General features: G+C 40.6%; 1 protein-coding gene across 3 annotated transcripts in view; it reads right to left on the bottom strand.

The window, feature by feature from the left end:
* uba7 (ubiquitin like modifier activating enzyme 7) overlaps window positions 1-13,327 on the bottom strand; it is a 71,033-nt gene that overhangs the window by 40,734 nt on the left and 16,972 nt on the right. For all 3 annotated transcript variants that reach the window (XM_062970121.1, XM_062970119.1, XM_062970120.1), the window contains exons 11-14: window positions 11,345-11,449; window positions 10,924-11,004; window positions 3,255-3,410; window positions 2,859-3,024 (exon numbers count right to left, since the gene is read on the bottom strand). In XM_062970121.1, the coding sequence (XP_062826191.1) occupies window positions 2,859-3,024; window positions 3,255-3,410; window positions 10,924-11,004; window positions 11,345-11,449 (508 nt within the window). The remainder of the gene's footprint in view (window positions 1-2,858; window positions 3,025-3,254; window positions 3,411-10,923; window positions 11,005-11,344; window positions 11,450-13,327) is intronic.

The following is a 13,327-nucleotide window of genomic DNA, read 5'->3' as shown; positions in this document are numbered from 1 at the left end:
AGAGATGGTGGCGGCCTTCCTCCTCCCTCACCCTCTCCCCCTCTCTCTCTGGAAGGGAGGGAGGGAGGGACCCGGAAAGGCTTTTTAAAAAGAAATAACTTTTTTTTGGCAACTGGCTCCATGAGGAAGAGGTAATGGCTGCGGAACTCTTCCTTACTGGGGTGGTTGGTTTAGCTCCTCCCAGAACTTCCCCTCGCACATTTTCAACGAAGGCCACAAGTTCCCTATCACCTTCTGAAACGCTGAAAAAGATTGCTGGCCATCACGCTTAAAAATACACAAGGAATGCTCTCTTCTACACTTGAAGCCAAACAAATGTGGTGGGAGCAGTGGCTTCCCAAATTTTAAGTGTAGCACTCAGTGGAATTTAGTATATGTGATGAAGTTATTAATGGCTGTAAAGAAAGGGAATTTCTGCAGGAGCCCTCTCCATTTTTCAGCCTTACAATTCTACTTGAAAGTTTCCTATTCCTCCTCTTCTTGTACCTGTTGCTTACGATGCTTGTCTTAGACTGGATCTACACTGCCTTATATCCCAGGATCTGATTCCAGATTATCTGCTTTGAACTGGATTATATGAGTCTACACTGCCAGATAATCTGGGATAAGCAGATAATCTGGGATCAGATCCTGGGATAAAGGGCAGTGTAGATCCAGCCTTAGTCTGGCTGATGATGGATAGGCCTTGAGTCCTCACAATAGTAATTTCGGAAGCTATTATTCCTCTGATGCTAGTGAACAGAAGTGTACAGAATGAAATCACAGAATCTCAGCATTGGAAGGGGCTTCAAGGGCTATCTAGTCCAGCCCTCTGCCAATCAGGAATAAACAACCAAAACATTCAGTTTAAAGACATCCATAGTAGGAGAGTGCACCACTCTCCATGCCCATATTATTATACTGTCAGACTATTGTAGGCATCAGGAAGTTTTTCCCATTACTTAGTTGAAATATTCTGACAAAGAAGGCATTGTTCAGTATTGACCTGTATCTACACTGCCAGTTTCTGAATCCAGGTTATCTGATATGAACTGGATTATATGGCAGTATAGACTCATATAATTCAGTTGAAATCAGATAATCTGGATTCAGAAAATGGATTATATGGCAATGTAGATCCAGCCCAAATTAGCACTCTGTGGGAAGGGGGGGACTAGGATGAGAGAAAGGGAGACCACTGACAAGTCAGTAAATAAATCAAAGACAACTGTCTCATCTGAATGGACCAGTGCTTTCTGTGTTTGTGGGAGCTGCCCTTCTTGCCTTCTTTTCAGCTATAATTTAAAAATTATAGTTTTTAAAACAGACCCAGAGAGCAGGAAATGGTGCCAGTTCACTTCTCTTCCACAGCATGCATTCGCCTGTCTGTGGCTCACGACTCAATACTGAAGAATGGAATAACAAAAGGCTTGGTAGTGATATTGTGCTGCTTCCTAAACATTCAAAGCACTTCAGTGTTTAAAAAAAAGTACAACAAATACAGTTATATTAAGTAGGCCAGTTATATCTTCTCCATAGCAGTGGAGAGACCAAACGGCTTGCCTAAGACTCACAAGGGATGAAGAGTTCATGGTTAGATGAAAATCTGGGCCAGGAACTCACGCCTTACAGTCGACCTTGTGCGTTCTGCAAGTGTGCATGCAAGGGACACATCAAAAGCTTTGGACTTTGGATCTGGACTGAGACGCCTTTCATCCTTTTAGCAATAAGTGGGAGCAGTCCTATTTGTACAAACAAGTCTTCTTGACCTTGAATGCAGCCTTTGCTTGGCCCTTCCTCAATTTGTAATTCAATCAACAGTGTAAGACTTATGTGATACCTTCCCTCTGAAACTTTCCAAGCATTCCTGAGTATCTGTTTTTTTAACAGGTATTATGTTCACAGGGGAAAAACTTGGAAAATGTGTTTATCAGTTTTTGATCGTGATTAATATACCACTGTGTAGAAGGACAAAATGCCCACTAGTTAAAGGACTTTCTCTTACATATCCCTGTCTGTCCCTTTGTCATGAGCTGCAGCTTGTGTGTGTTTCTGAATGCACGTATCGTCTACAAATACTCCTTGCAGCATCCCACCATTTCTTCTTTTCAATGTTCATTGCCCAGTGTTTAGAACCGGGGGGAAACTTTTTCTGGGGGTTGTAGTCCAAAAAATTGTGTGAAGGCCTGTTCTAGCCATACTACACAATACTATGAAAACAAATAATCTAAAATAAACACATGTTTCAAATGGATTCAGTTTGAGAATATGGAGAACATTGTGCTGAACAGAGGCTAAGGCTGCACTCCTACTCACATTTACATGTAAGTAACTCCCTCCATGAACTCAATAGGGTTTATTTTTGAGTTGATGTGCCTACAATTATAATGTATAAGAATAAACTGTGGTAAGGGACTGCCAATGCATGTACTTGAGGTAAGTCAGGAAGAATATTATGGATCCTACCTCTAAGTAAACATGCATGCAACTGTACTACAGATCAGAATTTGGTTTAAATCTCTGTCATGTATTCCCTCTGTGGCCTTAAGCAAGCCATTCTCTCTCACCATTCCCATCTGTATTAGGGGGACATTATTATTATTATTATTATTATTATTATTATTATTATTATTATTATTATTATCTGCATTTCTATACCACTTTTCTCACCCCTGGGGGGACTCAAAGCGGTTTAGAACATAATAAATGGCAAAATTAAATGCCTTACATATATAAAAAATATATCACATATTTAAATAAACATATAGATTAAACAATTAAAACTATAAAAGCATCAAACATAGACATATGTATGAAACATATTAATAATAACAACCACCACCCTAGAAACCTGGGCATTCAGTCTGTAAAGCACTCACTGGCTTGAAAGGTGTCTAGGGCATTGACAACACCATCCAGCCGAAGGAAGAAGTCATCCCCATAGAAGTGCTCTGTTTCAGGTCCAACTTGATTCTGCTCAGCTACCACATTAATCTTTGGATTCATGAATTTTATTGCAGTAGCTGCCACTTCTGATTTCAGCTTCTGTAGAGACAAAGGGGAAAGAAAAAACACACAAACCAATGAATAGTTTAAAAATTATCTCAAGAGCCATTAGTCAGAGCACCAGATAAAAGACAAGGCAAATCAAGATCCCCATCTTTAATATAAGGAACAATGTTGCCTTGTGTTGATATCCATTCCCTGACTATCAGGGAAATTGTCTCCCTTTAGTTCCCAAACCTCTTTCCCACCATCATATTTTTAAGACTTACAGACACATCCTGCTGTCGAAAAAGGAATTGCCTGTTGAGATTGGAGTATTCGATGGTATCCATGTCTGTCACAGAGAGGCTCCCTCCCATTCCAGCCGCCAAACCCATCATGGCAAAATTCTTCAGGAGCTCACAGCCAATGGCACCTGCTCCCACCTGTGGAAGTTGGTCATAAAAATGAATATGACGACCTTAAGCCAAGATGTTGTCCAATGTGCTATAGTGGTATAAGAAGGGTACAAAAGAAGAATCCTCCTCAATTATGGGTAGCTGGTTTACATATAAGGTTTCCTATTTGCAAAGGCTATTAGGGTTTTTTTCCATGCAAGAAGGCAAGAAGAAATTATATATGCAGACCCCAAGTTACTAACAAGATAGGTCAGTTCTGTAGGTCAGTTCTTCCGTTGAATTTGTTTGTAAGACGGAACAGGTACATTTTAAAGTGTAACTCAAGCCATATATATACACACATGCATACACTTTGGATCACATAGGGAAGGGATAACACCCCTGTGGTGGTTTTTGTTTTGTTTTGTTTTTTGTTGTCTGTGCCCCTGTTCAGAAGATTTCACCTCAATTTCTATCCCTGTAGTTTTGAAAAAAATGGCTTGTTGTGCAAACAAGGATTGGTGATAAAGCTTCAGTGAAGACACCCTTTCCCCATGATAACTCTTCCTGTTGTCTCACCCTTGTTCTTCTTAACTATGAGTAATTTTAAGTCGGATGTTTGTAACTTGTGAAGTGCCTGTACATAGATTCTGTCCTTCCTGTACCCTGCTGTCATGATTGGATATAAGGTCCTTCTTGGGGTTTTTTCCCCTAGAAACCTACATCATGTCTTTATCTCTGGCATAATGTTTTCTATATATTCTTCCTCCTCTTGGCAGAAAAATGACAGGTTCAAAGAAGACAGATAAATGATGCCTGCAGTTCCCTATATGGAGTACACTGAAATTACAGAGGCTGATAGAAGTCTTAAGAACAGTGTCAGAAACTGCCATAGAAGCTCAGTATTTTAATAATGCAATTCTGGAGGTTTTAATGGAAACAACATTATGAGAAACTGAACTGAATCCCATAGTGAAAACAGAGCTATTTACCACATTTTATATTATGTTACAGAAGTTTGTTAGCCAAAGCATGTAAAAACAGGGGAAATAATTTGACTCCAATACATCATGACTACATTTGGCAGCCTAAATTAAACCTTACTTGTGCTACAAAACAAGCACTGGAAGAAAAACCCAGAAGCTCATTAGATCTTTGTGCCAATTCATCAAATGTTTATAACACACAAGAAACAATACAAGGCCTTCAAACAAGAAAAAGGAGTAAAACCGGGATGTAACATCAACCCAACCCTCTTTTATCTTATAAATCAACTATCTACCATTTTTTTTGAAACTGTTATGAAGTTCAGGATTACCAGCATATGACTCAACCACACACTGCCTCTTGAACACTAGTGACCTCACTATGCTCTCACCTCAACCAAAGTGAATGACAGAGAACTTTTAACTCAAGAAAGGTTTTGCAATACATGGGATGTGTTCACATGAACTGGAGGAAATACCCACATTCCACAATATTTAAGAAGAAGTACTACATGAATCAGAACCCTAAGATTAACTTTGGAAGTATAAATTATATACATCCTAATGATAAATTTATCATAAAATATTAGGAAATACTGTCTAGGAAATGTGAAAGTAAAGAATTAAAAAAAAGAGTTGTTGAAGGCTTTCATAGCCAGGATCACAGGGTTGTTGTGTGTTTTCCGGGCTGTATGGCCATGTTCCATGAGAGAATACTTCTGGAACATGGCCATACAGCCTGGAAAACACACAACAACCCAAAAAAATAGTTTATAAACTAATTAGGTGTCATATCTGTCTCCAACTTCCAAATATTGCATTCAGAAAAGTTAAATTAAATACCAAAACATGCTAGGCAAACTGAAAAAATATGCATATTACATAAATAAAAATTGCATCATTTATTCTCATTCCATGATTTGAATTGACACAGAGTGTGTGAGAGAGAAAGATGCATATCAGTAAAATGCACCATTTGGACCAGAACTGGAGAATGCTGAATTTATTTATTTATTTTATCTGGGACATTTCTATATCACCTTTCTCCAAAGACTCAAGATGGTTAACACCCATAGTTAAAACATAACAACATAAAATAACTCATTAAAATAATCCCAAGTTGGTCCATATCAGACTTAAAATTATCAAAATTAATTAAACAGACTAAAATACCCAGGCGGGCAAAATGTGATTATAAAGTGCAAGTTCTAGGCTTCTGTCACCATTAGTTAAAAGCTATTCCACACAGGAAAGTTCTCAAGTTTTTCCTAAAGGCCAAGAGGGTGGGGGCTGCTCTTATCACTTCAGGCAAAGCGTCCCAAAGTTTTGGTGCCACACTCAAGAATGTGCCAATCTCTAACCAATTTTAAATGATGGCTGTCCCTGAGTTGAGTGGAGAGAAGCGTTCAATCTTAATAATCTACCTGGCTTGTATGGTAGGACACAATGTCTCAAGTATCCTGGAACGAAACCGTGTAGGGCACATTGCAGTAGTCCAAACGGGGTGTAACCAGTGCGTGTATTACCATGGCCAAGTCAAGTCAAGAAATGTCCACACTGGCATACAAGTTTTAATTGTGCAAAGGTCACTACCACCACCTGGGCTTCCAAATTTAAGGCGGAATCCAGAACCACCCCCAAACTGTGAACCTGAGATTTTAGGGGGAGCGTAACTCAATCCAGCTCCAGTTGTAACCCTATTTTCAGATCGATCTTGCGCAAGACCCGCAGTACTTCCGTTTTGTCTGGATTAAGCTTTAATTTGTTTGCCCTCATCCAGTCCATTACCGCCCACAGCAACGGTTCAGGTGCAGAACTGTTTCCTTGGTTCCAGATGGAAAGTAGTAGAGTTGGGCATCATCTGCATTGAGATAGTACCAAACTCCAAAAGTCTGGATGATCTCTCCCAGCAGTTTCAGGTAGATGTTAAACAACATTGGAAATAATTATGAGCCCTGTGGGATTCCACAGCCCAGAGGCCATGGAGTCGAGCAGGACCCCCCCCCCCCCAAAAAAAAACCATTTTCTGGAGATGACCCAAGAAGAAGGACTGGAACCACTGCAATACAATGCCTCCAAGTCCCATCCCCACCAGGCTTGACCAAAGCCATTTCTGTCCCATGCCCTGGCCTGAAGCCACATTGAAATGGATCTAGAAAATCAGTGTCCTCCAGAAACCTTTGGAGTTAATTGGCCACCAACCATTCTGAGATCTTACTGATAAAAGTCAAATTTGAAAGTGGCCTATAGTTGTTCAAATTTGTAGGATTAAGGGATGGCTTTTTCAAACTGTCTCAGCACGGTTTCTTTCAAGACCTTGGGGACCTTGCCTTGATTTAATGACCAGTTCCCTTATCCAGGCCATACTCCCCCTGACCTGCTTTACCAGCCAGGATGGGCAAGGGTCCAATTTACAGGTTGTGGCCCTCACTTCTCCCCACATTTTGTCAGCATCCTCGAGCAAACCCAATTGAAATTGATCCGTTAAAACTGGATAAGACTGTGCATTGGCTACATCCACCGGAGGTACCAAAATCATCCCGAATCCGACTGATCTTATTTACGAAGTGGCGAGCGAAGTCCTTGCATTGATCTGCGGTGTGGGGTAGGTAGACTTCGTCTTTTGAGTTTAGAAGTCCACTGACCACTCTGAATAATTCAGATGGTCTGTTTTTTGCAGTGGCGATGGAGGTTGCGAACAGTTTTTCCCCCCATTGCTTCTATGGTTTCATTGAAGGGCTTTTGGTGGAGCTTCGCCAATCGCACTCGAGTCTCCTTCCCATCTGTTTTATTGCTAATAGCTCCTTGGAGAGCCAAGGGGCTGATTTAGCTCTGCATCTGGGAAGGGGCGCTTCGGAGCGATCCTATTGATGGTCCTGGCTGCCTCTGCATTCCAGAGCTCAACCATGGAATCAATAGGATCACCTACCCTGGTAGCTGGAAACTCCCCAAGAGACATCAGGAATCCATCCGAATCCATAAATCTCCTGGGGTGGACCATCTTAGTGGGTCCGCCACCTCCGCAGAGGAAAGGGATCCCAATGAGTCTAAACCTGACCAGGAAATTATCTGATCATAATAAAGGAACTGTTGACAGTTCTTCCCCTATCCAATTATGTCTCCCTTCGCCTTCTGAATCAAACACCAGATCCAAAATGTGTCCAGCCTTATGAGTAGGGCCAGCTATCACTTGGGACAGCCCCATAGTTGTCATGGAGATGTCCCAAGTGAAGTCCTGAGCGGCGCCTACAAGGATTGATTTGGCATGGATATTGAAGTCTCCCAAAACCAACAGTTTGGAAGAGTCCAAGGCCATGCCCAAAATCAACTCTGTCCGCATGGCTGGTACACCAACAAGATGCCTTGTCTTTAGGAAGGGTCTCAAAAGCTACATTCCAGTAGTGATTGGTATCTGTCTCAAATATCTGTTTCAAATATATTTGAAGACATAAATGCTGGAACCTCACTATCAATGAAATCACTCTCAAATTCACTTTATTGTATTCATTCAGGCCTCTAGTCGGACATACCCTGGTTACAACCCCCAAATAATTACTTTTATTATTGTTTGTATTATTACTCAATAGCAGGATTGATCAAATAATCTGGAGGCCACTGTTAACAAATGACCACAGTAAATGAGATGAAATCTTTCCAGATTCCTCTCTTAACAGTTGTCCTAGCAAATGTTGTATTTACAAAGAAACTCCAACAACAGCTGCAAAGCAAATCTAGGTCAGTTAACTCATCATACAAAAATCAGGCTTCAACTTTCAAACTAAGGCAGTGAACACTCCCCCAGCTGTAGAGCACTTGGGGAAAAATACTAAAGTGAAATGAAAAGTCAAACCAGTCTCATGACTTCAATGTCTAAACGAATAAACTATCCCCAACCAGCAAAGAGAGCAATCTAGCTGAATTTCAGTTTTAACTCATGGGGCTATCAAGAGTCATTTGGAAAAACTACAGATAAATTGTCATGAGATATCCCAACCTTTCCCAATCTGACACTTTCCAGGACTTCTGGAATACAATACCTATTATCCATAGCCAGTGACTGCCACTGGCTGCAGACTACACATGCAAACCAAGAAGAACAAGACATGGTCTACAACCACAAGGATTAGAGGTGATAAAACCAACTCAATTAAAGGACAACTAGCAGATAGGAACTTCGTGATTTATTACATAAAACTTTAAAATTACTGTGATTACTAAAAATCAACATGGAATTCTCAAAGACAAATTATGCCAGACTAATCGTCTCTTTTTTTTTATAGTTACAAGCTTGGTAGATGCAGGGAATGCTGTGGATGTAGCATATGTTGATTTCAGTAAGGCCTTTGACAAGGTCCCCCATGACCTTCTTGCAAACAAACCTATCAAATGTGAGCTAGGCAATGCTACTGTTAGGTGGATCTGTAACTGGTTAAAATCAACCGAACCCAAAGAGTGCTCACCAATGGTTCAACTTCATCCTGGAAAGAAGTGACTAGTGGAGTGCTGCAGGGTTCAGTCCTGGGCCCATTACTGTTCAACATCTTTGTTAATGACTTAGATGAAGGTTTAGAGGGTATGCTTATCAAGTCTGCATATGACACTAAATTAAGAGGGATAGCTAATACTCCAGAGGATAGGATTAGAATTCAAAATGACATTAACAGATTAGAAAGCTGGGCCAAAACTAACAAAATGTATTTCAACAAGGACAAATGTAAGATACTACACTTAGGCAGAAAAATGAAATGCAAAGATACAGAATACGTGACACCTAGCTCAACAACAGTCCATGTAAAAAAAATCTTGGAGCTTCATGGACAACAAGTTGAACATGAGCCAACAGTATGATGCAGCAACTAAAAAAAGCAAATGGGCTTTTGGACTACATCAAAAGGAGTATAGTGTCTAGATCGAGGGAAGTCATGGTGCCTCTCTATTCTGCTTTGGTTAGACCTCACCTACCGGTAGAATACTGTGTCCAGTTCTGGGTACCACTGTTTAAAAGAGACATTGACAAGCTGGAAGGTGTCCATGGGAGGGTGACTAAAATTATCAAATGTCTGGAGATCATGCCCTATGAGGAGTATCTTAAAGAGCTGGGTATGTTTAGCTGGCAGAAGAGAAGGTTGAGACAGGATCACCATGTTGAAGGTTGAGACAGGATCACCATGTTTCACTATGTGAAAGGAAGGGGGAGCAGGCTTCTTTTCTGCTGCCCTGCAAATTAGGACTCAGAATAATGAGTTCAAATAACAGAGAAGGAGATTCAATCTGAACATTAGGAAGAGCTTCCTGACTGTAAGAGCTGTTCAGCAGTGGAACTCTCTGCTTCAGAGTGTGGCGGAAGCTTCTTCTTTGGAGGCTTTTAAACAGAGGCTAGATGGAAATCTGTCAGAAGTACTTTGATTGTGCTTTTCCTGCATGGCAGAGTGTAGGACTACATGGCCCATGTAGTCCTACACTGGATGTGGGACCAAGCTTTTGGGCCATCCTAAGATACGGTTGATATAATCTGATGTATTCATTGGATTAATGTGAAATTGAATACAGACTGGCTCTGACTTTTGGCCCAATGCTACTGGCCCTGTTGTAATGGTCACACAGTGTTTTACTGTTTTAAATGGGGTATGATATTGGTTTTTAAGTGTGTTTTACGATTGTTTGTTTTACTATATTTTGTATTATATGTGCATTAATCTTGCCATTATGTAAGACCGCTCTGGGTCCCCCGGGGGAGAAGAGCGGTATATAAATTAAATAAATAAATAAATGTGGTCTCTTCCAACTCTATTATTCTATTATTCTAAATCAATCTGAAATTAACTCCATCATAATACAAAAAGCAGAGATAAAAGCAGCGTCTTAAAGTTGCTCAACGGATACAGTGGCAACAAGATTTAAGGTACAGTGGAGACTGGACCAGGAAAGTAATTGCTCTTTTAAATTTTGGCAGATCCGTGACCATTTGGTTTCTCTTCCTCTTTAAAAGGTAAAGGTTTCCCCTGACATTAAGTCCAGTCGTGACCGACTCTGGGGGTTGGTGCTCATCTCCATTTCTAAGCCGAAGAGCCGGCGTTGTCCATAGACACCTCTAAGGTCATGTGGCCGGCATGACTGCATGGAGCGCCGTTACCTTCCCGGTACCTGTTGATCTACTCACATTTGTATGTTTTTGAACTGCTAGGTTGGCAGGAGCTGGGGCTAACAGCGGGCGCTCATTCCGCTCCCGGAATTTGAACCTGGGACCTTTTGGTCCGCAAGTTCAGCAGCTCAGCGGTTTAACACACTGTGCCACCAGCCTCTTTATCTATTAGCAAAAGGAATCCCTTTGTTAACAATGCTCTCTCTGTCTTCCCCACATTATTCTGCCAGGATAACCAGAATATGAACCAGAGGACACTGATAAATAATAAGAATGATGGCTATAAAAATCACACCAATGTGTTGGATGCACAATCTGACTAGTGGCAGAGCATCTCCTTAAATCATAATACACTGCATGGTGTGGGTTTTGCTTCATCTGATTTATCATAAAGAACCACCCCTGCAACCCATTATCTACCCTGCAAACTCACCATAAAATATTTTTGCTTCCCCAGTTGTTCCTGGAAGTCAGTCCCAAATACAGCAATCTGTCCATCGTAGCGGCTATTACACTGTTAAAGGAAAGAGATGGTTATTATTAAAGATCTAACCAGAATGCTCCAAACAAGAGAAAAAAAGAGATTAATATTGATCAATGGCAGAAGGTCTGGAGAGAGGGGGGGGGGGCAGACAGACAGACAAACAGGGAGCGGGGAATATATGGATTCAAGGTGATGCCCTACCACAGGGCAATAGAGAGGTACAATAGATCCAGATCCAATAAAGAGATACCAGAATAAAAGTGGAGGCTTATACATACTATCTCACTTCCTTCTAGGCTAGTAGGGGGGAAATTGATGGTCCTATATCCTAAATGTGCAGTGGAAAAATACAAATCCCACAATTACTCACTGGAGCACAATCTTCTGCTGTTAGCTGTACATTACTTTCAGGAAGGCATTCATAAGCATCGAAGTACAGCCACTGATCCAGAGGGGCGAACTTCCCTGAGGCAGCCTGTAAGCAGAACAAAAAAGAAGAGGTGCCCATACCACCTTCTAGACTAGAGCCAGGGCACTTAGCCTTTTAGCCTAGAGGGCCACAATACTAACTCTGCAGCGGTGGCTTGCAAATACATCCCTCCATGCCAATGGAAAGCCCTCTCTTCCTTCCTAACACAAAGTGCAAAGTATATGAAGTTTGCTGGGAACAGACTGATAAAAAAATTCTCCATCGTTTCACCTAGAGATCCTTGTGCTGATATTTGTTGCTTGTTCCTCTTGGAATGGGATAATGTATTTGAAAACGTCACAGAAGGTTCTGGTACCATTATGTTTAGCCTGGGCCATTGAATCTTACTATTCTACTGATGAAACAGAATGGAATATAAATATTTCAATAATATTTATTAATATAGGTATACCTCAGTAAACAGAGTTTCTGGCAAGAAACCTCCATTTCACAAAGGCGATTTATATTAGTGCATCCCCTATGACTTTTTCCTCATTTTCTGTCTAGGTGGGCATCTTTTAGCTGCATTGAAATTGGGAGAATGTTGAAGGAGAGTTGAAGAAACACAAGATTTTTGGTTATCAGGTCACAGCAGCATGTTCTCAATAAACCAATTAACAAAGTTTGAATTAGAAACAGCAGGACACTACTCTAACCAATCTTACTAGATCTGTGTTCCTGTTTCCGACAGGCAAAGTAAACAGCAGCTACATCCAAATTCTCTTACTGTGCATGTGTGAATAGGAAAACAGAGAGAAAAGGTGAAAGTGCAGAGGTCTGACTCACTGGCATGTAAAAACACCTCCATATCTATAAATTTGGCCACCAAAGGAGAAACCATAAAAATAGTCAAAGAAAAAGCTGTCTTTGGGTGCATTTTGGAAAACTCAGTACACCACTTAGAAGATACAAAATGTTTTTGCTTACTTATGCAAAGCTAACTTTGCCTAGTTATTTCATTTTAAAAGTGCATATTGTAAGTTTCAAATAAAAATTCTGCTGAAACATGTTGAAATTATTTCTTTTTTTATGAGGTAGGAATCTAATCCTATTCTTTCCAAGTTATTTCTGTAATACCCAGGAACACATGTACTTCATTAATTAAGGTGTACCTGTAAACTGTCTTTAAAGTGTCATATGACTTTGTCATTCTCACTTTGGTTTAGAATCATATTCTGCCATGGATTTTCCTTAAGATAAGATGCAACATAGGTCTTAGGGTTCGGGTGTGTGGAGCTGCAAGAAAGTTTGGCGATCCATATGTTCTTCAGTTCATTCTGCATTAAGTATCCCTTGAAAATCGAATCTCTTTTTAAAGAAAACAACAGGTTAAAAGATATTGTCTAACCTATGATATAAGATATCTAGCAATTAAGTTACAATTCAGGACCAGATTGGGAGATATTGGATTACCAGCAACACTCCATTTTTCCATAGTAAACATGTGCCAAAATATTTCTTAATAGCTTTGATAATTCTCTAAGGTATTAGCATTTCTCATATTGTACAGGGAGGCTAAGGTCTTAGGGTGCCTAGATCATGTTTTTATTAAGTAGTTGCTCTGCACATACTTTTATGGGAGATCCTGACACTGACACCTTTCATTTGTAACTCTACACTATTTCTAACCATGCTGCTGAAAAGGGGGAGAACCAGTGTGGTGCAGTGATTGGAGTGTTGGATTACAACTCCAGGAGATTAGGGTTCAAATCCTTGCTCAGTTATAGAAATCCACTGGGTAATTGAAGGTCTGGAGAACAAGCCCTATGAGGAACACTTTAAAAGGCTGGGCATGTTTAGCCTGCAGAAGAGAAGGCGGAGAGGAGACATGATGAGGGCCATGTATCAAAATGTGAGGGGAAGTCACAGGGAGGAGGGAGCAAG

Source organism: Anolis carolinensis, chromosome 2 (genome assembly GCF_035594765.1).
Source record: "Anolis carolinensis isolate JA03-04 chromosome 2, rAnoCar3.1.pri, whole genome shotgun sequence".
NCBI lineage: Eukaryota > Metazoa > Chordata > Lepidosauria > Squamata > Dactyloidae > Anolis > Anolis carolinensis.
Note: the sequence above shows the minus strand (reverse complement) of the source record. Positions and strands in the feature narration are given on the sequence as shown.